The following is a 26,691-nucleotide window of genomic DNA, read 5'->3' on the forward strand; positions in this document are numbered from 1 at the left end:
CCTGTTTAAGGAAGCTTTTAATGTTTAATAGGTTATTGTATTTTAATATTCTGATGGAAGCCACCCAGAGTGGCTGGAGAAACCCAGTCAGATGGGTGGGGTATAAATAATAAAATTATTATTATTATTATTATTATTATTATTATTATTATTATTATTATTATTATTATTATTAAGTTAATGTAGCTTAGTGGATGGATTACAGCAAAATGGAACATTCAAATCTGTACTGAGCCATGATGCTTGCTGGATGTTCCACCCACATGCATAGAAACAGGGGGCCCCTGCATTTCTCCCCCAAGTGTGGGAAAGCAGTTTTGGACAAGTGATTTTGAACAAGCAGAAGGAAGAGAAGTGATTAAACAACTCATTCACAGTCCCATCATTGTTCAGCTCCTGATAACAGCCTCTGAGTTTCCTTTTCAGTTAAGAAAAACATAAGCAGGTAAAAGAAACATGCAGCCTTTTATATTGTAGCATATAGTTGAACAGTTAATTCCTCACCTGCCTGGGAGCACTTTTTGTGTGCGTACACATGTTCTAATGACCTCGTCTGTTTGATTTTATATTGTGTCAGAGTTAATTGCTGGGCAGGTTGGTGGTTTTAATATATTTTAATACGGATGTTTAATTACATTCTGCTAAATGCTGTCTTGAACTCATGTTGAGACTCCTTTGTGATGAGACGTTTCCCATAGCCAACTTGGGTGAGTTCTCTCACTTGCCAAACATGCTACTGTTCATTGGAGAATGCTCTGCCATACATTGATGACCGGCAGCAGTTTTCAGCTTTTTGATAGGCTATTGAGACTGTAATGACCTCAAGGAAATTAAAGGGAAATTACCCTTTGCTCCATGTTTGGTTTATGATGGACTATTTTAATTTTAAAAAGCATGCCTTGTTTGGCCAGGATTCCACACAGGATATGTAGAATGATTGTTTCAAATTAAGTGTTCTGTATACCCGCTCTTAAATTAATAAGCTTAGCCCTTCATTTCAAAAAAGGTAAATGTTAAAGAGGAACAAGAGGATGCATGTTACATAAAGAAAATGGACAAGACTTCTCCTTTAACCATTGCCCCCCAGCTCCAAGCCAACTTGATTACATGCTAATTCATTATTGAATTATAACCTCTTTTAGATAGCCTGTGGATAGGCTTTCCCCTTTCCAATCCAATGGACAAGCAAAGAGTAACTATTCGCCCCACCCATGGGTTGTAATGACCTTAAAGCCCTTGGTAAGTTTGGTAATACCATGCAGAGAGAAATATACCAAGACTACTCATTTTGTTATATTTATCACTGTAAATCAGGCATAGGCAAACTCTGGCCCGCCAGATGTTTGGGACTACAATTCCCATCATCCCTAGCTAACAGGACTAGTGGTCAGGGATGATGGGAATTGTAGTCCCAAACATCTGGAGAGCCGGAGTTTGCCTATGCCTGCTGTAAATGTTACATCTGGCAGTGATCCAGCCTTACGCTGTCACTCAAGACACTCTCAAATCTGCTGACGGGACAAGAAAGAATTTCACATTCTCCTCCTGACAACCAAATCAAAGTATGATCTGGGTATTGTCAGCATACAATAATTTAGTGCTGCGGATAATGTTCTCTTTGATGCCGAGAAAGAACGGTAAAACAAAAACGACTGAAATACTTCTCTTGATTTCAAAAGAGAGACTTCTTCTGTAGTGAGGAAATTGCTAAGATCGTTATTACCGTTTTGAACATGTGTTTTTTGACATCCGAGAAGGTGTGGAAGATTTATTGAAAACATAATAATTTAATGAAAAAATAATACAGGCCCAGATTTAGGGTTGTGTAATTCTGCGGAACAGTACAGTCATATCTCGGGTTACGAACACTGCAGGTTGCATGTTTTTGGGTTGCAGACTGTGCCGAACCTGGAAGTACTGGAACTGGTTACTTCCAGGTTTTGGCGCTCATGCATGCACAGAAACAGAAAATGACGTCACACACATGCACAGAAGCGCCGAATAGCGTGACACGCGTACGCAGATGTGGCGCTTCAGGCTGCGAATGCTGCGGGTTGCAAACGTGCCTCCTGCACAGATCACATTCGCAACCAGAGGTATGACTGTATTGGAGAACTGGGGGAATACTGCACAAGGGTGCTGCAGAATGCCTTGGAATTCTAATGTTTACCTATAGAAATATAACAATTAGTGCCAGCTGGACAACTGTAACAGCCCTGTCATTGTGACCAGCTATCTCAATGACTCATTGTCCAGCTGGCACTAATTGCTATATGTCTCTGGCCTTGCTTGATCCTCTTTGGATCAGGTGTTTGGGTAGATATCCCTGTCCTCTTCTGGGTAACATATATTGACAATCATTTTGTAGTGTATGGACACTTGCATGCATGTACCAAGATGCAGACAAACTGGACGGTATTCAACTAAACAGAGATGTTCATTAATTTCAGTTGATCTGCTCTCAGTAAAACTAAATTGAATACCATCTACTGTGTACTGTGATTGTTCTGCTCTGAGTCTGAAACCCTGATTCAACAAAGCAAAGCTTTTGTTTCGGCAAAGAATAAGGGATCCTGAAACACTTATTGTGTATCTTGCAAGAAACTAATTGCAGTGCCTTAGCCTGCTTTAATTGCTATGGTAATTTAAATGACTTGTGCATTTTGCTGTAATTATAGTGTCATTCAGGCCACAAACCTTGCGGAAGAAAAAATAAATATTGCCTCGTTGGTAAAGTTGTTCAGCCTATTATGCCAGCGATAGCGTTAAGAGACCAACAGGGGTTCATCAGTTTAGTCCCCATTTAAGCAAATTATTTAGGATTATTTTTGTTCTATTTATGTTGAATAATTCACAGGAAATAATCAAAGTAGTGCTTGCTGAAGTCTGCTTTACATATTCTTCTCCTCCTCTCCATCCCGTAAGCATCTAAAGACAAGTGTCAGTACAGGCGAGCAGCATAGCAGCACCCCTCAGAAGGATTAGACCAGGGGTCTGCAACCTTTAAGACAAAAAGAGCCACTTGGACCCGTTTCCAAAGAAAAAATAACAACTGGGAGCCGCAAAACCATTGCGACATTTAAAACAAATATATCTCCGGAGCCACGATCTGACAGCGGGCGGGAAGGTGACGTCAGTACGGTGCGTGAGTAACGCACGCACTGCCCCCATCCGACGTCACAGCCAGTACAGCGCCCGCCACAGTGAGGAGTGTCGGGGCGCACAATGCGCCTCCTCCCCTCGCTAGTATCCGCCCCGGAGCCGCAGCAAAGATGTAAAAGAGCCACATGCGGCTCCGGAGCCGCGGGTTGCAGACCCCTGGATTAGACCAATTTCTACCTCATTGTGTGCATTCTAGTAGTTTATTGCAGTTTATCGGCAATTGCAAGTGACACTATGATGAGTAGTTGCTTGGCACGGTGTGGATTAGTAAATTGGTCAGCAGTAGTAAGGAGAATTATGATGTGCATTACTTAAAATGGATGTATGCAAATGTTCCATGTGGCTTTAAATGGAATCTACGCTAAGTACTAAATGGGATGGATACATGGAGCTAGCAGATTAATAATTTAGAAAATCTTAACTTTACAACATGTACATATCCATGATCCTGAATATGTGGCATCACTTTCTGGCGAGGCATACTTTTTTTAGGTAATAATGGAAGAATGGGATCTAATAGAATTAGGGGACTCTCCTAAGGCAAGATCTGATGGGATGAGCAGCTTAGGATGCAGCTGATCTTTGGCTCAGCTGACTGATTCTTGGCTCTGCTATGCTCAGCCAGCAATAACTTTGTTCGGTACAACCAAGTGGCTGTGGTTTCAGAGTTTGTCCAATGCTTATAAAGGTAAAGGGACCCCTGACTGTTAAGTCTAGTCATCGACGACTCTGGGGTTGCGGCGCTCATCTCGCTTTACTGGCCGAGGAAGCCGGCGTTTGTCCACAGACAGTTTCCAGGTCATGTAGCCAGCATAACTAAGCTACTTCTGGTAAACCAGAGCAGCGCACGGAAACGCCGTTTACCTTCCCGCTGGAGCAGTACCTATTTATCTACTTGCACTTTGACGTGCTTTCAAACTGCTAGGTGGGCAGCAGCTGGGACAGTGCAACGGGAGCTCACCCCATCGTGGGGATTCAAACCGCTGACCTTCTGATCGGCAAGCCCTAGGCTCTGTGGTTAAGACCACAGCGCCACCCGCGTCCTATCCAATGTTTATACGCTCTCACAAAATAATAATGATAATAATAATTTTCTTATTTATACCCCGCCCATCTGGCTGGGTCTCCCCACCACATATAAAAACATAATAAACTGCCATACCTTAAAAACTGCCTCCAGGTGTCTTCTAAAAATTGTGTAGTTTTTAATCTCCTTGGCATCTGATGGGAGGGTGGTTCACAGGGTGGGCGCCACTGCCAAGAAGGCCCTGTTCCTGGTTCCCTGTAACTTCACTTCTTACAGTGAGGGATCCACCAGAAGACCCTCAAAGGTGGACCTCAGTGTCTGGGCTGAATGATGGGGGTGGAGACTCTCCTTTAGGTATACTGGGCTGAGGCTGTTTAGGGCTTTAAAGGTCACAACCAACCCTTTGAACTGTGCTCGGAAAAGAACTTGAAAATATGGTGAAATTAAAACTAGGTTGCAGTGAAACCCCTTTTGTGCTTGAAAACACTGAAGTGATTCCATCCACTCATGCACAGACCTAGAACTCTTCAACTCAGGTAAGAAACCATCTGTTGGGAAGTTTGTTTTCCTTAATCTCTGCATTTGGTGCCATTTCAGTTCTAATACCATTCTCAATTTTAATCAGTTAACCGGATTTGTCTCTTTTGCTCAGTCGAGCAGCCTTATGGCTATTGGATAATGGTTAGAAGAATGCAAAGAGTAAAGGAAGCCATGGTGGCTCATAAGGAAAACACCAAAATCCATATTATTGTAAGACCTTTATTAGGCCAACCAAAAATGTGTGCAAACTTTTGAGTTCTGCAAAACTCTTCATCAGGCTACATGATAAATGGGGCAAGGCTGGCAATGGAGGGGGGGGCACAAAAAAGGTGAAACAGTGAAATGTGCATCTGGTCACACCTTTAAGATGGAATGAGGGAGGAGGTAGCAGACATGGAAATGGGGTTCTTTAGGTGCTCTGCAGGTTTTGGGTTGCACCCAGAGCTGCTAGGAAGACAAAACTGCTTCTGAGAGCCATCGCTCCGTGGTAGAGCATCTGCTTTTCATGCAGAAGGTCCCAGGTTCAATCCCCAGGAGCTCTGGAGAAGTCCTGAAGAGCTACTGCCCAACAGAGTAGAACATACTGAGTTAGTTGGGCCAATGGTCTGACTCAGGAGAGGGCAGCTTCCCATGAAAATACAGTGGTTTAGGCCCCATATATGAAAATACAAAATCCAGCTGTTACTCAGGAGAATGCAACAGCAATCTTAAAAAAAAAACAAAAAACTGGAAATTAAATGTGCCATGTTGATAATGGTCCTGGTAGTAGCTGCAACCTGGAAACAAAAATCAAGATCTTCATAAGACAAATCCCCTGTGCTTTTGAAGCTTAAATAAAATAATATAATAATAGGCACAGTCCACAGGGAGCATAACCTGAGCAAACCATGAGTTTCTGCAGCTGCCATTCATTGCCCTGGAACTTCTGCAACTGTTCTGTTGGGTTGCTTCCCTGTTGGGTTGATTCACCATCGGGAATCATTGTAGAGCCAGAATTCTTCTTGGTATTGTTGCTCCACTGATGGGAGCAGGTATTTCGCTGCAGGATAGTGCATCCACCTCTGAAATGAAGATTCCCATCTTCATGATGAAATGGTAGGTCCCAGAATTACCTCCTTGATTCATTCCTTATCTTCTGCCTTGCCTTGATTGATCTGTAAACTGCTTTGGGCAGCTTTTTCTGGCTGAAGAGAGAGAGGAAATATTTAAATGAATAATAATAAATAACCAAACTTTTTGTTTTTTTAAGGATGGAATTACAGTTCTAGAAGTCAGCACCCCTCCCAGGCCTTAGTGCTTCCGAATGATGCAGTGATTGCATCCACTCATACTGAGACCTTGAATAAAAAGGTAAAGGGACCCCTGACCACTAGGTCCAGTCGTGACCGACTCTGGGTTTGCGGCGCTCATCTCGTTTTATTGGCCGAGGGAGTCGGCGTACAGCTTCCGGGTCATGTGGCCAGCATGACTAAGCTGCTTCTGGCAAACCAGAGCAGCGCACGGAAACGCGGTTTACCTTTCCGCCAGAGCGGTACCTATTCATCTACTTGCACTTTGACGTGCTTTCGAACTGCTAGGTTGGCAGGAGCAGGGACCGAGCAATGGGAGCTCACCCCATCACGGGGATTCAAACCGCCGACCTTCTGATCAGCAAGTCCTAGGCTCTGTGGTTTAACCCACAGCGCCACCTGCATCCCGAGACCTTGAATATGTCCACTAAATTTAGAAAATAACCTTGAATCAAGCTATCTTCAGTTCTCAAGGAATCTGTCTTCCCTAGTGCCTCTCCACACTTTGGCTTAATGTGGATGGTGAATCCTTGTGCCTTTTTGTCCGCATGGGTTTCTCTAACTACTGCTGTCCCACACTTTCTCCTTCTAAATTAAGAGATTTCCTGTGCTATTGATACAGCTCTCCAATTTGTATTTTCAAAGCATGCAAACCTCTGGATTTAGGGAGGAGAAATTGTGGAACAGCGATAACTGGAAGAGAAGAATACATGAATGAGGGGAATTTAAGGAGACAGAAGGGGTTCACAACCCATATTAAGCTGAGGTATGGATAGGCCCTTAATCTCCACATAAGGTCAGTTAGGATGCTGTTTCTTTTCACCATCTGAGTACCATCCTTCAGACTTTTCCCACTTCTGACTCTGTTCTGAGTTGTTTTGATTCATGGCAATGATATGAAGCATTAATTCTGTGGTCTGCAAGATTCATTTTGGTGCCTTTTCTTAAACAATTGATGCCATTGCTGGGAAGTTGGTGTATGCAAATTTAACAACGTCATCATTTTTAACTGAAAGTTGCTTTGATTACATTTTGTAGAAAAGCCACACACAAAATATTACATGTGAATGAGTACATATTAATTCTTGAACTGACAGGCAGTCTGGTCCAGTGCATAGAAAGCTTGCGTCAGATTCAAATCCGTCTTCAGCCAAAAGGTCATGGGGTATCCTTGGACAAGTTGCTGTCTCTCAACCTCAGGTGTGTTATCTGTAAAAACAGGAATTATTATTGCTTTACAGCAGTGATAGGCAACATTTTCCCTGTGGGTGCATCCCGCTCCCAAAGTTCATTGCCAACTATGCATAGATGTAATGCAACTGCTGGGGCTGGAATCAGGAATTCATGGCTATGCCTCAGGTGCTGAGCCAAGAAGGCAAAATGTTGGAGCAGATCCCTAGACCAGGGATCACTGGCATGGGACCTACCTGCCAGTGACTCCTAATGTGTTTGCAAAAGGTCTCAGGAAATATTCCCTCAAAATTATACAATAGATGAGGAACTGCTTACTCTTCTAATTTGCGCCAGCTCAGCATCTCTTACACTGAATGCATATCACAGGAGTATGCTGATCAATAATCACATAGTCCAAAATTGGAGTTAGTTGACTCCACAGTCATACCTCGGGTTGAATGTGCTTCAGGTTGAGTGCTTTTGGGTTGTGCTTCGTGGCAACCCGGAAGTAATGGAGCGTGTTACTTCTGAGTTTTGCCGCTCGCACATGCACAGACGCTCAAAATGACGTCATGCGCATGTGCGGAAGTGGCAAAACACATCTTAAGTTCTATTCAGGATGTGAACTGGGCTCCGGAACGGATCCCGTTCACATCCCGATGTACTACTGTATTAGCAAAAACACAATCTGCACAGACTTGGTTGAGCGCCAGGCCTAATGAGCTCACTCCTGGTGGTCTTACTCTATGAAAATCAGTTTCTGAGACTGAAAGCCTCCACGTCCTCACAGCCATCTAAGTTCCCTCCTCTCCAGGGCTTTTTCCAAGCAGTCAGAGACTGTGCCTGGAGGGGAGCTTGTTGCAGCAGAAGAGGGAAACACCTGTGACTCTTCACCAGCCTGACTTATCTCTGCCTCTTGGGCTCCCTCATCCCACTCTCCTGCTTCAGCTTCAGCTTCTGCCTCTGATTCTAGACTTCTCTCTGCCACCAGCTTTCCCAGCTCACCCTGTTACTTCTTCAGCTTCTGACACCTCCTCTTCCTGGTCTCCTCTTCTCCCTCTGACCATTCATCATTGTCCCACCACCACTCCCCAGGCTCTGAGGATTCTTCCCTTGGTGGTTCTCCAGCTGGTTCCTCCACCGTTCTTCTGCATCCAGCCATTCCATGACAACATGGCACATATCATTGGATGCCAGGAATGGACACCCACCTTCCCATCTGTTCTGAACAGAAGAGAGATACCAAGAGGGTCTCTCTGTAAGTGAGTATAGGGATGGTTTATGTAGGTCTGTTTTCCCCATATTTATGAAATGGCTTATGGGGAGAGGGCATTCCCAAACCATTTTGTGCTATTATATCTATTTCTTCTCTTTTATTTGCATCAGCCATGATGCCACACACATTATGTCACAGTAGCTATTTTCTGACATGCCAACCCTCCTTGGTAACCATTTGATGTTGTGCCATGCCCCCACAGCAGGCATGCTGTGGCTGGCAATCATGGCATTCTGAGAAAGTTCCACATGTGCCCACTGGCTCAAAAAAGCTTGGTGACCCCTGCCCTTGGCAGTAAAAGATCTTTAGATACTGTGGTGAATTGTCTCTCCCAGGCTGGCCATTGACTGTTCTCCTCAAGAAGACTATAAATCCCCGTGTTGTACCAACATCTGTCCTCCAACTTTTTGGAAGTATTTGTCTCCTAGGAAAGAAGTTTCCATTTTTCTGCCTCTTTCTCAGGGTTCTTTAGAATTCCTTTAGAATTCTGGAGGGTGGAGACAGGGAAGAAATTGGTTCGCTTGGCATTGGAATGTGATCTTCCCTGATTTGCAATTCCTGAACCAATAAGCCAACCAAAACACAGCTCTCCTGAAAAATTCGCACTGCTCCAAATTTTGTGATGCAGTTCTCTAACCCAGAAGTGTGCACCAAAATGCATATATGAGTGAAAATAGCATATAAAACATTATATCAGAGAAAATTGCTTGCAAAAAAGGTGTATAGTAGGCCATGTTGCAAACAAAATTGCATATGTTAGGAAGAATGTGTGCAATAATTCATGCTGTTTTTAAAGAAAAAAATGCTATGTGAAAATGCAACAAAGCAAGCTTAAGATTGAGAAACTGATAGAACTTAAAACTGACAATCCTATGTTTACTTACATTGCTTCTGAGTAGATTGTAGTGTGGGATTTTAGTGTAAAGTTATTTCCATACAACAGAAACCAAAATTGCACACCATGCAACAAACACACACTGCCTTTTTGCTTCTTGTCCTTTTGATGGCCCTAAGACAGGTGTGCAGAAATGGCCTCTCAAAATTCTCCCCCCTGTTTGTGGGCAAAGAAATTGGAAATAGCTTTTCCACTGAGTTTCTCCAGTGTAGAGGACAGGAGAGAAATTCTCCAGCAGTTTCTCAGGGGTGGATCTCATCATTAGCAGAGGTATGTCTGGCCTTATCACTAACTTCCTTCTTTCTTTCCTTCTTTCTTTGATACCCCAGGCCGTGCCCAAGACCTACACCAATTCTCAGCCATTTTATGAATGGTGGGGCAAGTAGCAGTGTCAGCCCCCACAAACAATGGTGGAGAATATTCAGTGAATATTCAATGCCTCAAGGACTGCCTTACCCTACATGAACCAACCTGGGTCCTTCTCCATGTGTCTCCTCAGGGGGTGGGTGGAGGGGGGCGGCAGCATACCTGGCCCTATCACTATTTGTTTTTAGGCAACAATCAAAATCATTTTTCTTCAGCAGGCCTTTGGACCTTAATCTTCTTGTTATCTTTTAGTGGGGTGGGATTTTAGTGGGCTGTGGACCAGTGGTGGAGCTTCATGCTCAGGCACCGGGGGGGCGGAGAGCAGGTGGGGACCCGTCCTGGGGGCATGATATGTTGCCCACAGGGGCATGGTGTGTGGCCTGGGGGCCGGGCACACCGCCTGCAGGAGCGTGGCGCCCAGCGTGGGCGGGGAGGCAGCCACGATGGCACCCCACTGGGATCACACTGCTGGGGGCAGTGTGCTCCTCCCGCACTCCTCTTCCTCCGCCAGTGCTGTGGACCTGTCTTTTATCCAGTGAGTGGTTTCAGATGTTATTAACTCTTGTTTTTACACTTGCTTTTAATATTTGGTTTTGTAAGTGTGGGGGGACAAGAAAGAGCTTTTAAAGAAATGTCTTCAGAAAGTTATCTTCTGAGAAATTGCAGCCCACAGCACAGAAATGTGTTGATAATGGGATTGATGGCAGTGCTTCCAAACAACCAGCAGTTTTACACTGTGGAGGTGGTTTCCACATTACATCTGTCTATGTATCTATTGGATTCATACCGGTTATCCTTCAGTCTGCTCATCCCCCATGATTCACTTTTCAAAATGCAGGTCAGCCAGCTCAGAGTTAGTGCTGTGGCATCATAAAATAGAGACCTGTGCATCAACATGCAGTTATGGTGTCCTCGTATCATAAGATAACATAGGCCATGTCGATATGGATTGTTCCTGGCTGTGTGACAGCGCCCTTAAAAAACCGCTTTTCTTCCTTCCTTTCTTCTTTGGCAAGATTCCCCACCCAAAAGTGAGGAAGGTGAAGAATACGATTTGCTCCCTTGTTGCCAACAGGTTTAAGAATAATCAGCAGATGGTTTCTGAGTGAATAATCCAACTGGAATAATGTCAACACCACTATTGAATTTGCTCCTCTATTGGATTATTCTCAAGATAAACTACAACTTGAGCTCATTAGGTACATGAATTTCAATTCCCCTCCAAGTCGAGTGATGCATCGAGGAGAGAACAAATTAAAAGAAATGTGGCCAGCAGTGGAAAAGGATTTGTAGAAATGGCTTCTAAGAAGCTCTTAAATATTAAATGTTATGTTTAAATGTTACCAGCATGCATATAAAGCAATAGGTCTATTGGCACTGGGAATGTTTGTGGAGTGGTCTTAATAATTTAAGCAAAAGATGTGCTCCTTTTTTCTTAGACCGGGTGCAGGCAATCCCTCCCCTCCCCTGTTAAGGCCTTCATTCCCTTGGAAGTAATCTGTCAGGGGCCACATGCTAGTAATAGGTGGGGCCAGATACAAAAGTGGGTGGGGCTACCACATTTAACTCCTTCTTTCTAAGACCTCTCTTTCTGCTCTTTCTCCTCTCCCACTGAGCTGCTAGGAGAGGAACAAATCACTTTCGCCAGAGCTCAGAACTGACTTTTCAAATTGGGCCAAGGGCCACGTGACATTAGCCCAGCAAATTGCCCATTTCTATCTACTACAAACATCCATTCTTTTTTCATAAATGTTCTGCTATGCATTTTGTGTAGGCAGACAGTCCTACATGCAAAACAAGGGAAGTGTCCATTTTGTAACGCTATAGTTTTGCAAAGGCATGCAATATTTTTGTAGGGTTTTGTTTTGTTTTTGTTTTTTTAATGGTTTAATGAGTCAGTGAGGCTGGAGGGTTATTGATCTGCACACAGGAGTAAATTCTCCAAAGGGAGAGATGGGGCAATTGTTCATCTGGTCACAGGGACCCAGTGAGGTAGAGGTAATTTATCTGCAACACAATGGAAACATAATGGAAGCTGGCATGATAGATCATGTGGTTGTGCTGGATGTGGACATCCAAAACTTTTGCAACATATTGTTTGATCCTGTTCAAGACATTGCCCAGCTGTGGATGGACAAATTTATTGTTTACACAATGGCTACAATTTCCTTTTTCCAATGAGCATGTAAGTAAATCAAGCCATTTAGTTGTGTGTATTCAGTTCTCAAGCCCTCTTTAGCAGTTGGTTTCTTAATAGCTGAGAAGGTAGCAGGTCCCAATACCTCTTAATGGATATATTCAAGATTAACAGTCATTCCTATGGATGTCCTCTCAGAAGTAAGTCCTATTGAATTCAATGGGACATCGTAACTTTAAATCACCCCCAAAGAATTATGGGAACTACAGTTTACCTCCTTCATAGCTACAGCACCCTTAAGAAACTCCATTGCCCAGGAGCCTGTGTGTGTGTGTGTGTGTGTGCGCGTGCGTGCGTGCGCGCTTTAAATGTGATTTAAAGGCATGGTTTGTATTTAGCCTTATTCCCAGGTATGCATACATAGAATTGCAGCCTAAAAAGACGTCCACAAAAGCATTGCATTTCAAAATCATAAGTTCCATTCAATTTTAAATTTATTATCTATAAAAATTGGGCATAGAAATGTGTTCACACGCAGTATGAAAAACAGAGTTGGTTGGGTGAATAACCTGCTAGACTCTGGCCTCTAATTGTAACGGTTGTCAAGCTGGCAGTTAATTTCTTTCCTTTTCTGACAATATAAAATCCTTCTTTTCACAAGGGAATATTAATGCTCAGAATTCTCTAGTGATGGCCATTAGCCTAAATGGCTTCTTTAAAAAGGAATGGACAAATTAATTGCAGACAGGTCTATTTCTGGCCACGATAAATGATCTGAGCACCCATAGTTCAGAGGCATTATATTTTTGAATAGCATATTCTGGAGAAAACAAAACTGGATGACAGTTAGCTTCATAACCTCCTCCCCACCCCACCACCTTTTGGGGAAGGGCTATGGCTCAGTAGCTATGTACCCAAGAGATCCCAGGTTCAGTCCATGGTATCTCCAGGTTGAGGGGGAGGCCTTCACTGAAATTCCAGAAAGGCACTGTTATTGAATGTAGGCAGGGTACTAGACTACAGTTCCCATCACCACTGATAATTGACTATGCTAGCTAGGGCTGGTGGAGGTTGGAGGCCTGAAATATCCACCTCTGGTATCGACAATATTCAGCTAGAGGGACCAATGGTTTTACTCTGTAAAAAGCAGCTTCATGTGTTTCTACTGGAACATGGATTCAGTCTGAAGAGGTAAGTGGCATAGCGTGGGTTGCCAGTGCCCAGGGCAACGTAAGTGTTGCACCTATTAAGGCACGTGTTGCGCACCCTAACCAGCACCTCCATGTGGCGTTGCTGCTGCTGCCAGACGGAGCTGCAGAGCACCGGCAGGACATATATGTGCGCCTCCTCAGGTTAGGGCACCACTACCACCACTGCCCTGAATCTCGCCATCTGCCCACCTCCCCTGCCATCAAGGGATGCTGTGCTGCTGAGAGATACAGAAGCCCATCCTCTCCCTGCTCCTGTTTGGCATGTTGCTCAGGTGCGGGATGGAGAGCACCCCTGGTTGGGGTGGCAGCTGCAGAGGTGTGCCCCTCAAAAAGTTTGTGCTCAGAGAGATCGCCCTGGAAGGTACACCTCTTCTTTAACCTATTTTAAAAAGGAAGTTATGGTGGCATTTTAATTTGGCTGTTTTCATTTTCATTTCATTTTTTAAATAAAAAACACACACGCTGAAAATGTTTTCCGTCCCTCACTGAGCTTTATCTACTCACCTTACATAATCATGATGCATCTGATAATAAAATACCTTAATAATGTACTGAAAATATGAGATACTGGATAAATACAACATTTCCCAGATTAATTGTGTTTGTGAGCATGTGTGTATGCGTGGGCGTGTTATAAAAAATAAACCCAAAACTCAGTGAAAGGTTTGCTTGGCACTGTGTACGCTATCTGCTTTCAGCATATTCTCCACATAAGAAGTCATTTATAGGAAAATGGCCTATATTTTTCTTGAAAATACCACATGTGCTAAATATCACATTTAAGCACAAAGCAAAAGGCAGCTGTTTGCGAACAGAGAAATCGGAAGAGACCTTAGGTGCTTCTGTTAACACCGAAGTCTTTTTTGCTCATTCAACCCTCAACCCCTTTCACAGTTTGATACTTGCTTTACACTTGCCATTTATAATTTACAAGGAGAGAAGGGGAGGGGGGATTCAGTTTATCTAAGTGAATCCGAAGCTTAAGATACTGCCCCGAGAAAATGTCACAGAATGGGATTTGTTGCTCGTCTCTTGTTCAACAAATCATAGAATCACAGAAATGTAAAGTTGGAAGGGGACCCAGGGGTCATCTAGTCCAACCCCCTGCAATGCAGGAATCTCAGCTAAAGCATCCATGGCAGATGACCATCCAATGGGCTCTGTTTCAACTCTGGGCATCTCCAGGTAAGGCTGGGAATGTTCCCAGTTTGAAATCTTGGAGAGTCACTGCTAGTCAGTGTAGACAAGACTGAGCTAGCTGGATCTATTCAGGATAAGGTAGCTTCATATATCTCCCTAAAAGGTCATTTTTGGATGCTGCAAAAAAGACCCATGCAAAGAGTACATTTGGTTAAAAATGGAAATGGACCACTGTAGCTCATGTAAAACTGAGGATGCTGGTCTGTATCAAGACAGCGCAAGAGAATCTATGCTGATCAACTCCAGGCAGCATAGCCAATTGTCAAGGATGATGGGAGTTGTAGTCCAAAACAGTACCCAGTTTGGGAAGGCTGATATGAGTGCTCTGGCAATAGGGGGGAAAATTTAAAGGAATTTTGAAGAAAGACATTTGCAGCTTCAGCTAGGAAGCTGGAGAGCTAAATCCCATGAATGAATAGTTTGGAGAAGCCTGACAATGCTTCATTTGATCTCTTAACTGTGACCATTTTTAGCCAGGATAGATTAGAAGGAACCAGTGTGCCTCTAAGGCAGAGTCAGTTTTAGGGCGGTTTTAGTGCAGCTGCACTGGGTGCCGTTCTGCAGGGGGCACCAAAGCAATGCTGTAGAATGTGTGGTTGGGCATCAAATTTTAGCATCACACAGGGTGCCACTGAAATTTAGGAGCCCAATGTCTGCCACTGTCATAGGAGCCATGTTGGAGCCTAGGAGAAGGATGGAGACCATCATAAGGGCCACTGGTACACAGAGAGGAGGTTTGTAGTCTGAATCCTCAGCAGAACATGAAGAGTTTGGATTTGATATCCTGCTTTATCACTACAGTACCCTAAGGAGTCTCAAAGTGGCTAACAATCTCTTTTCCCTTCCTCCCCCACAACAAGCACTCTGTGAGGTGAGTGAGGCTGAGAGACTTCAGAGAAGTGTGACTAGCCCAAGGTCACCCAGCAGCTGCATGTGGAGGAGCGGGGATGTGAACCCGGTTCATCAGATTACGAGTCCACTGCTCCTAACCACTACACCTTCAGCTGCAGAACTCTCCCGTCTTTCCCCACTCAGGATATTTGATTTAAGAATTATATGCTGCTGCTTCAGCTAGGGATATGGGAGGATTTATTTATTTATTTTGTCCACTTTTCACAGCAGACCAAGCTGATCCAACACTCCTGAACTTGCTTGCAGGTCAGAACACAGCTCCCACTTGGACTGAGCACTTCTGAAGATTTTTAAATGCTGTTTTTGGTACATGCAAAATACTCGTTTGATGTAAGAGATGCATACAAAATGCATGTTTTATGGATGTAATGAACTGAAAAACGTCGGAAAGTGCCTATTTTTTATAAAGAAGAGCATGCAAAATGCATATGGTTTAAAGGCAGATTTCCCATCTGTTCTTTGAAGAAAAAAAAAATCCCATCCAAAATGAGATGGAGCAGACTTATGACTGAAACAGAAAAGGGCTTTGTCCACCTTTTTTCAGCATGCATCTTTCTGTACAGTATTGCCTTGAAAATAAAAACACAACGCACATCAATAATAAAACTCCAAAGCAGCATGAAATAATGCACTAAACATTAAAATGCTGGGAGAATAAAAAAGGCCTGTTTGCAGAAAGATATTGAAGTAGGCATAGACAAGTCTCCCTAGGGAGAGCATTCTGTAGGCAGAGTGTCAAAACTGAGAAGACCTTTTCTGCTGTCTCCACCTTCTTCACTACATCTGCTGAGAGCACCCAAAGGAAGATCTGGGATAGGGGTGGAGCCCACATTCTGGAGCGAATGTGCTTGTTCTGCAGCACCTGAAATAATGTGTGCTGCCCGAGATCTACCTTCTTGGTGGATTCTTCTCTGAGATGGGCCAAAGGGCTGCATGGGAACTTACACTTTTAAAACAAGATTTCACTACTTAGGGGAGCTCTGAAATGGGACTGAGAATGTCCTCGTGAGGAAGGATACATGATGAGGTATCGTCTTTCACAAGAATTTTGAATGGGGGCAAAGATGGTAGCAATGTTAGAACAATTTTCAAAAGCAGTCCACATGCAGGAGAGTGCAGTAAGCCAATCTGGAGCTTGCCAGGGCACGGATAAAGATGGTCAGGATATTTCTGATTATATGAATGAGTGATGGTCCCTATATGCAGCTGGTAACATTTTTCTGGAAGCTACCCAGGGTGGCTGGGGCAACCCAGTCAAGATGGGTGGCATATAAATAATAAAATTACTCTTCTTCTTCTTCTTCTTCTTCTTCTTCTTCTTCTTCTTCAGAGGGAAGGGTGAAAAAAGCTGGTCAGGGTGGGCTCCCCAAAAAGGGATGGCCCAGTACATTTTGCTGCCTTGGGTGAAGGGCAAGAGATCGACTTGCCCATGCCATGTACACAAGCCAAACGTGTCACTCCAACTTCATAGTTTGTGATGGAACAGCATCCTTGGCTATACTTAAGGGCAGCAGGCTAGCTTAGAGGAAGCAGGGCACAGAGAGCTCTACCCACTATTTGCCACTCAGCATCTGTTGCCTTGAGGTGGCTGCCTCACTCTACCAAATTGCCCCTGTCCTAACCACAGCAATAGATGGCAGGCTCCCATCTATTAAAAAGTCTGTTAAAAAGAGTGAGTGTTGTGTGTAGAATCATAGAGCTTTGGTGTGGATATGCTTTCTTATCCCGATGCAGCAGAATCTGATGTGTAGACCTAATTAACTGGAGCTGATGGACCAAGATGCTTGAGCCAAGTCAACGTTTGTTACCCGTATGAGCCATGCAGGTCCTGTACATGCTTGAAGGCCCCAGGGATGTAGAGATGGGAATGGTTTAGAGTGGCCATGAGTCCTACTTTATGAAAGACAGCCCTCTATTTGAAGGCTAAGGGGTGTCTCGTCCAAGTCTAGTTTCAAAATAAAACCATGAGAAAGATGATCTATCTCACAAAATGAAGCAGGATCTGTGAAGTTGCCCATCAGCAATTTGCACCTGGACAGCAGACTGAGCAGGTAAACAGAATGAGCTAGTAACTCTATTTCCCACTATGGTGATATGCATTACAGTTCTATTTAAATCACGGCCAGCTTTGTACCCAGCATTGCTCAGAAACTCCAGGAAACAAAAAACAAAACACCACACCAGTGCAGTTTTGAGATGCTAGTGGTTGAAAGCCTCACAGTTTTGAAAGGTTCTTGATTCAAAATGGCATCCATTAGTATCCAAACATACTCCTTGGTCTCAGGAGCCATCAAGGAAAATGTGGTGACAATATCTTAAGAGATGTAGAAATGCATAGCGATCAAGCAACTTTCCAAAATATATAAGGTATCCAATATTAGTCCTAACCAGAACAGACCCAATGAAGTGATGTGATTAACTTAGGCCCATCAATTCAATGGGTCTACTCTGAGTAGGACTTAGTTTGATACAACCACCAGTAGTGAGCAGTTTTGTAAACCGCTTTGAGAGTGCCTTTTAAAACAATCAAGTGGTATGTACATTTTTTGAAATTGTAGTCACTATTTTAAATTTGCGCATCTATATAGAAATGTCAATTTTATGCAAACAATGCCCCTTTTCCTCTTGGTGCTGTATTACTTCTTTTTCAGGGGGTGGGGAGTTCAACTGCCAATTGATCGAATGGTCCAAATCCCGGAAAGAAGTGCCATGTCCTTAAACTCTTAATACAAATGATATTTCGGCAAACGCAATGCAAAAACGAAGGGCTCAGTCTCGTTAGGCTCAGAAATAAATTGTGATGTGCTTCTTCTTATAAGGCAAGGTAGCAGTGCAAAATAAAGAAAGAAAGTGATGGTTTAATAACCTTTTATTTTTAATCCTGTGTAAATATTTCTCATCTCACTGATTCATTCCAATTGATTATTTGTTTTTCATCTGGAAGCCTGAAAAAGTTTGGGGGAGAATATAATCCTCTTCTCCCTCTGTGATTTCCCTCCCTGTCTCTCCTTAATAACATTAGAGTTTGCAAATGATGATAGATTGGCTCCAGCATGACAGTTTCATGATGCTCTGGCAACCATGAAATGAAGGCCTGCTTTACTTTATTTTTTAAAGAATCGTGGAAGAGCTTATTTTGTCCTGGTGGCACCTGCCTAGAGAAAACGTTTTCATGCTACAGCATGTGGTCAGATTATGACACTGATTCTCAGTTCAGGGAGAGACGAGCTTAGGTACCTGATCCACATTGCAATGACCTACTTTTAATCTGACACAAAGCATGTGGAAATTTAGCGAGCAGGAATAATTTCAAGTATGCAGCTTAGGGAGCCGCTTACAGAAGATACAAGTCTGCAGCCATTTCCTTTGAACCGTTGCTTATTCTAAAATCCCCGTTCCTTCCTCTGAGCTGTCCCATAGGGCTCATTGGATCCATAGTATTTTGTGGGGTTGTTGTTGTTGTTTTTTTTTTAAAAAAATACCAGTGACATACCTTTGCTTTAAACACCTTCAATGCTTTCTTTTCAGGCATTCCAGGGGTGGCTGAATTGTGACCCTCCAGACCAGAGCCAATTTTATGCCTGCCAGATGTTTTTGGACCACAACTCCTGATATCATGGAGTTGTAGTACAGCAACAAAGGGGGGGCACCATGTTGGCTAGCTCTATCCCAGATGTTGTTGGACTAAAACTTCTATCAGCCCTGACCATTAGCCATCAGATATGATAGATGTTGTAGTCCAAAAACATCTGGAGAGGCACAGCTGCCCCAGATTCATTGCATGATTAAGATATGACAGTGTTTAGGAGCTGTTTCACCACAACCCATACGTAGTAGGCATTTACGTTCAACTATTGCCTGCCATTTAAGTCAAAAGCAAAATACCCACCTAAATTTCTCACTGGAATTTCTACATTACCTGGTCATGGAATAGAGGAAGCTGCCTTAAAGGCGTTGAAACTATTCGTCCATCTATCCCAGTATTATTTATTGTAGTCTCCTCCGACCTGGTGCCTACCAGGTGTTTGGAATCCAGTGCCCATCACACAGCCAACATGGACAATGGTAAAGGACGGTGGGAGTTACAGTCTAATAACATCTGGGTTGGAGATAGCTGCTCTACTCTGACTGGTTTTGGCCAAGAATCTTTTGCAGCCCAGTGTGATAATTCCAGAAATGCAACCTGGGACCATTTACCATCCAAGCTCCATCTGAACTAGACATTTGAAGTTGGATCATACCCCTCCACGGGGCCATGTATCTTTCTATGATGCAAGATGTAACGTCTCATCATTTCCACTCATCCTCTCTCCCTGGAGAAATGAAGTGAACCGGTCCCTCGAATTTCTCTGCCCACAAACAGGGTGGAGAATTTTGAGAGGCTGTTTACGCACAGCTCTGGTGTGAGCAACATCCAGATTACATCAAGGCTCCCTGCATTTGACATTTGGAAAGCATTACAGAACGCTGGTTTTCTGACAAAATACCCTCCCCGCCTCTCTCTCCTGAACTAAGGTGAACTTGCCCTAGTTTTCGCTGGTTGCAAATAGAATTTGGGGGTTGGCCAGGATGTATGCATGTCCCTCAATACCTCCATCCTGATTGCTGTTAACACAAGTGTGGGGCAATGTAGCTTCCTGTGATGATGATTCCCCCCCCACACTTTTTTGCTGTTTGCTACAAATCATAAGAAGTCCTTAAATATGCTAGCATGCTGCTATGTTGAATGAGGCAGGTCGGCTTAAATGAGAGCTGCTCCCTTACATAGGAATTAGAGATACTCTATTGGTAAAGTCATCAAAGTCCAGAATTGGAATCTGACTATTGGAAATGTGGGCTTTCAAAATTACAAACTACTTGCTCCACTTGGATCAGAATGTGAATGGGGAAAGGATTCTTGATCTACCAGCCTCTGTCTGTCCTCACTGACTTCTCCATTCCTTCCTGAGCACTAGGACTGGATCTGGAATTTTCCTCCAGAAAACGATTGAGCCACTCTGAGAACACTCCTGGAGGGCTTGCCTATGTCCAGTATGAGTTTGCAGTATACCATGTCATTGCACAGCTGTTAATTTTGGCTGGCAGTACTTCTCCAAGGTCTGAAGCCAGAGATGGGGAACCTCAGACCCTAATCATAATTGTGGCCCTCCAGACCTCTCTGGCCCTTAGGGCACGTCACCTCCCCATCACACACCCATCCTAAGACCACACCCCTTTCTATCCTTGCTTTGCCTCATCCCTCCTCTTCTTCCTTGGCTGGAATGTGCCTTGAAGTATGATCATGCTTCCTGCTTGCCTGGAGTAGGGCGTGCAAGTGTGTGTAGAAACTAGCCTAAAGTGCAAAGGTAACATTTGCATTCATTGCCCTGCCCACTTTTGCCTATGACTAGGTTCACTTTTGCCTCTGGTTCTGTCCACTACTGATATATGAACCCTGGAAATCTGACCAGCAGGGAAGATGGCCCCCAGGATGAAAAAATTTCCCCACATATGTCTTGGGCAGAGGTCCTTCCAGGCTGCTACCAGTGATCAGAATTGGAGGTGGTGAGGATGAAATATATGACTTGACCTACATAGGCATTTCTTTTTGATGAGAAGAATTGGTAAGCTATGGAGTTTTGCTATGCAATCCACTTCCAATACATAGGCATGAAAATCAACACCAGCCAGTTATATTACTTGTGTTGTACCTTTATAAACATGACAAACTGAGCTAAGCGAAATGGATTCATGATTTCTGGTGAACATTTCAACTCTAGTTGACTTATTCATTTACACTGACCTTTGGTCCTCCAGCTGTTATGAGTGATCCCCCTGATAATGCCTAACTGTTAGACTTGCTGCCTGGACCTGGTAGGAACTGGTGTCAAAAAACATCTGGAGGTCCACAGATAGCCATCCTTGATTTACATAGTGTCCTCATTAGCCCTCAGTGACATTATCACATATCCAAGACTTATTGGCTACATAGCATTGTGACATTATACTGTTTACTGCATGGTCAAAGAGAATTTAGATTACCAAACATTCAAAAAGGAGAGATATAGCAGTCATGGGAGACTTCAAGTACCCCAACATCTGTTGGAACTCAAACTCTGCCAAGAAGATAAGGTCCAACCAATTCCTCACTTGCCTCACTGACAATTTCATTTCCCAGAAGGTGGAATAAGCAAAAATGGGATCATCTATCATGGCCCTGGTCTTCAGCAACAGGAAGGAACTGATCAACAAAGTGGAAGTACTTCGAACCTAGTATCCTTTGTATTCTATAACCAAAACATGGATGACATTAACGTAAGTCAACATAAAAAGTCAATTCTGTTGAAGACGCTGTCATTGTTTATAAGATGTCTCTAGGTAAAGGGTAAAGGGACAAGGGACCCCTGACCATTAGGTCCAGTCGCAGACGACTCTGGGGTTGTGGCGCTCACCTCCCTTTATTGGCCGAGGGAGCCGATGTACAGCTTCTGGGTCATGTGGCCAGCATGACTAAGCCGCTTCTGGCGAACCAGAGCAGTGCACAGAAATGCCGGAGCGGTACCTATTTATCTACTTGCACTTTGACGTGCTTTCGAACTGCTAGGTTGGCAGGAGCAGGGACCAAGCAACAGGAGCTCACCCCATTGCAGGGATTCGAACCGCCGACCTTCTGATTGGCAAGCCCTAGGATCTGTGGTTTAACCCACAGTGCCACCCGTATCCCAAGAAGTCTCTACTTTCAATCATATATGCTGTTATCTCTTGCTTAGCCCTCTTTATGTCTGTGAGAGAGCTCATCCTCTCATGTTTCTCCCTCTCTGTGGTAGTTCCTCCTGGATCTGTTATTGGCCCTCTTCTCTGTATATACACTGTCTTTAAGTGACCTTATCATACACCATGGCTTCATTACCACTTATACACAGATGACACACACCTCTTCCTCTCTACCCTTGAACTGTCTCCTTCCTCCAATACCAAGGAATGTAGTTCCCAAAGAACTGTCACCCTCCCTCCAAAGAACTATTTGCATTTTGGTCATCAGACTCGGTATGCTCAAGACTCTTCATCTTTCCTTATACGTGTTCCTTGTCCATTTACACATTACGCTCAACAACTGTACAATCTGTGCGCCTAATAGCTAGCACACAGCAAGTATGGACTCCACCTATGTGTGTACACAACATTATGTGTGTAATAGTTGAGCAAAACAAATCATGCAAGCACTTGTATGTGCATCAAGACAGCTTGCACCTGCGTTCAGCGTAACATGTGAACATGCCTGGTGTTACTTTCCAACCTGGGAAATGCTCTCCTACATAGTTTGGTCCCATTTTCTTGTACAGCACCATGTACACTAATAACACAACCATCATCATTGTCATCACATCCTAGAATCATAGGAACAATTCATTTACCAAGTCAGACTATTGTTCCACCTACAGTGGTGCCTCACAAGACGAAAAGAATCCGTTCTGTGATTCTCTTCGTCTAGCGGTTTTTTTCGTCTTGCGAAGCAAGCCCATTGAAGGATTAGCGGATTAGCGCTATTAGAGGCTTTTAGAGGCTTTTAGCGGCTTATCTGCTGATCAGATCAGCTGATAAGCGGCTTAGTGCTATTAGAGGCTTTTAGCGGCTTATCTGCTGATCGGATCAGCTGATAAGCGGCTTAGCGCTATTAGCGGCTTTTAGCTGCTCTTAGCGGCTTATCTGCTGATCGGATCAGCTGATAAGCGGCTTAGCAGCTTAGAAAGGGGGGGGGAATCCAGCAGGAACTCGCAAGACATTGTCGTCTTGCGAAGCAAGCCCATAGGCGATTCGTTTTGCGAAGCACCTCCAAAACGGAAAACTCTTTCGTCTAGCGAGTTTTCCATCTTGCGAGGCATTCGTCTTGCGGGGCACCACTGTAGTTTGATATTGTTTGCGCTGATGAGCAGTAGCTCTCCAGACTTTCAGACTTTTCACTAATAGTCTCCACAGCTACATAATCATGTCCTCACTTCAAACTATAATGCTTATATACCCTTCCTTATCACAACACGCCCTAAAAGCTCCTTATACACAGACCAAAGGATCTCATCCTGCACCCTTTTTCTCACACTGCCAAATCAGATGCCTATAGGAAGGACAACATCACTCTTCTCACTTGCAGTTCCCCGGAACTGGCATCAGCTCTACACCCCTTTATCAGATGGGAGATAAATGTATAAAATCCACAACTAGGAGTAGATTATCAGAACACTGCAGCTGCCTTTTAAGCACAAAACGTTGGAGGAATCCAAGAATTGTGAAAATGAATGAACATTTGGTTGCTTTTTAACTGCATTCTCCATCTTTGTACAGTCAGCGCACCAAAGGTTTTGGCCTTGAAACATTTGAGATTATTTAGGTCAAATTATGAACTGGGGGAGGGGAGGCAGTTTATTGATTTATCCAGTGTTTTTATCAGGCCCTTCACTCAGTGATCTCAAGGTGACCTATATGGTTGGCCGTGTGCATTCTAAACTCACAGCAACCCTGTGAGGTAGATGAGGCTAAGAAATGAGATCTGGCTACAGTTTGCACAGCGAGACACATGGCAGGAGTAAATGTGGTCAAAAGCGGGCATGGCCATCCCACACCCTTGCACACATTCTCTCTCATGCATACACATGCACACACACACACAAGAGATATCCATGCAGATTAGCTTGCTGCCCATCAAATTATCTGATGACTGGGGAGGGGGCAATTTGCACCCAAGGCAAAGCTTTGGTTTTTCTTTGTTTATCATGTTTCCCCAGTATATTTTGCCTAATGGACACATCTTTTGCAAAGCAATTTTCCCTAATATAATGCATTTCTTTTTGTTATTTCCCCAGCATGTGCACAATATATGCACTTTTGTAAACATTAAGGGAAGCGTGACTTTTGAGGGATGCATATTGTATGGTAAAGTTTGCATTATGTAGGCTCACATGAAAAGGTGAACCAAATTTATTTCCCCTATTCCTGTATCCATCCCCATCAGGGCACTGAGCTTGGTGGTGCTGTATCTACTTAATTCTGACGTGGTTGCTGCTGCCCATGTGTGGGGATTGCTCTGGCAGACTTGGCTACAGGGCAAGAAGTTAGCCATCCCTGATCTAGGCAACACAGCACAATGACATGATCAGCCAAACTGAAAAGTGCTATTCTTCTAGAAAAAAAGAGGTGCTGGAACTGACCATGAACACCTCCCTTGTTCTCTTTGAATGGCAATGGCACCCACCTGAGAGATGCCAGAACTGAGTTCCAGCGAGTTCCTGCTCAAAAAAAGGAAAGCCCTGCTACGAAGAGATTTGGGCCACTGGCAACACAGTACACAGGCATAAGATCTGCAGGCAACACCAAGCCTTCGAGGTGTAGATGAGTATTCCTAGCCTTTTATTTGTGGTTTCTTAGTCATAGGGAGCTTCACTTAGACAATGAAGATTTTCTTGGCATCGGTATTGAAGCTGCAATTGCTATGGAAACTACCATCTGGCATTATATTATTTCAACAGGAAAAGTGGAGGAGGCTAATGTGATGCATTGAGGAGATATGTGGCTTCCAGAGATCACCACTGGATAGAGCAGGTGTGGGGAAGCTTTGGCCCTTCAGATGTCACTGAACTATAGTCCCCATCAGCCCCAGCAAGCATTGCCAGTGGCCAGGCAAGATGAGAGTTGTAGTCAGCAGCATCTGGGAGGTCAAAGGTTCCCCACAACTGGGACAAAGGAAAGACACAGACTGGATACGTCAGAGAAAGATTGTAGCTGAGCAGAAGAACATCTGCTTTGCATGCAGAAGGTCCCAGATTCCATCCCTGGCATCTCCTGGTAGGGCTGGGAAAGACCCTTGCCTGAAACCCTGCCATTGTGGCATAATGGTTAGAGTGCTGGACTGGGAGCTGGGAGAGCAGGGTTTGAATCCCCACTCAGCCATGAAGCTTGCTGGGTGTCCCTGGGCCAGTCTCGGACACGCTCAGCCTAATAGACCTTCACAGGGTTGTTTGGGGGATGAAATGGGGAGGAGGAGAACCATGGACACCACCTTGAGATCCTTGTAAGATAAAGGTGGTACATAAATGCAGTAAAATAAATGAATGAATCTAGCCAATACTGAACCAGATTGACCAAAAAGGCTGCATATAAGGCACCTTTCTGCTTCCCATGGGGTGGTGATGCAAAAAGATTATACGGTACCAGTGCACTGGGTGTGGTTAGGAACTCCTTAAACCTTGTATTGTGGTGTCTTCTCCACATGGCCCCAGCTTCAGTGGTGAAGTTAAGCCAGTTAAGCCAAAAATCTCACTAACACCATAATGCCCTAAGCCAGCCCTGCTGTGTTTGGACTCCACCTGCCCAATCTGCTGAGGGGGCCTTGAGTTTCTGCTGTACTGCCCAGCTCCCCACCATGCATCCAGGCATCCCCTTCTTCTTTCCTCCTGCACGCACAGGTCCTGTTTTCTCTCTATAGCCTGATAGTGAGAAGTTGCTACAGCCAAGTTCTATGATCACATACAACCATCTTTTCTCACATTGGACAGCTAATGAACAACGAAAGATGAATTGGGAGCTACTATGCCGGCTGGATATTGGTTGCCTCCTGAACTTTTCTGAGGAAGCATATGGACCACATAAAATTAAATTCCAAGTGAATGTTTTGCCATGAAGAGCATGCCACAGAAAGACAATTTAGCTCATTTAAAATAACATATACATTCGGGATCTACAATGCCAATCACACTTTGCATCTGTCCAGAAAATAGTATTGAAAATAAGAAACAAATGAATGCCACAGAACCTTGTACGGATATATTTGAACTTCATGGTGCAAACACATTGCCTTGGCCTAGGGACGGGCTAACCACTTTCACTTTCTCACTTTTTTTAGCTTTCTGTTCATTTCACCACATTTCCTCATCAGTTTGCAATTTTTAAAAGAAGTCCTTCATGGGTTTTTTCATGTGCATTTCTCTCAGTACACAATTTTTGGCATCGCTTGATAGATACATTTTGCAAGCAGATTCCCCTAATATAATGCACTTGGTTTCTAATTTCTATGAAAATAGGCATTTTATGCAAAAAAAAAAAATACCCCTACATTTTTGTATACATCTCCCCCAACTGAAGAATTGCATCACAACATTTGGAGAAGTGTGAATTTTGGAGGATATCTGTGTTTTGGTTCAGCATTGTTTCAGCAAGTTCCCATTACATAGGCCCACATTAAAAGGCCTACCAAACCAAGTTTCCCCCCATTGTGTGTGGGGAATTGTATGATGTATTCATAATCCATTAATATATTTTGATTCCATGGTAGAAGCCTCTAAAGAGAGATTCTTCTACTCATCTCCAAAGAGAGTAAGTTTCTGCTCATTTCTTCGCAGGCTGTAAACACACACACAAACACAAAAATCCCATTGGTTTCATTCAGGCGCATAGGAACATTTGAAGTGTGAGCTTATACTGAGTTTCTGCATCATAGCTGTATATTGCTGAGAGCCGAACCACACGCATTCAG

The 26,691-nt window shown here is 43.8% G+C and overlaps 1 protein-coding gene across 3 annotated transcripts in view; it reads right to left on the bottom strand.

Moving 5' to 3' along the window:
- Nucleotides 1-4,934: 4,934 nt before the first annotated feature.
- Nucleotides 4,935-26,691, bottom strand: part of SLITRK3 (SLIT and NTRK like family member 3) — a 40,702-nt gene continuing 18,945 nt past the window's right edge. For 2 of the 3 annotated variants that reach the window (XM_083503999.1, XM_083504000.1), the window contains exons 3-4: nt 7,114-7,227; nt 4,935-5,913 (exon numbers count right to left, since the gene is read on the bottom strand). In XM_083503999.1, the coding sequence (XP_083360125.1) occupies nt 5,858-5,913; nt 7,114-7,227 (170 nt within the window). In that variant the 3' untranslated portion in view covers nt 4,935-5,857. Of the gene's footprint in view, nt 5,914-7,113; nt 7,228-26,691 lie in introns of those variants that run through there. The other variant, XR_014526364.1, reaches the window with a different exon arrangement.

The sequence above is a fragment of the Podarcis liolepis genome, assembly GCF_965112155.1.
Source record: "Podarcis liolepis genome assembly, chromosome: 5".
NCBI classification, from domain to species: domain Eukaryota; kingdom Metazoa; phylum Chordata; class Lepidosauria; order Squamata; family Lacertidae; genus Podarcis; species Podarcis liolepis.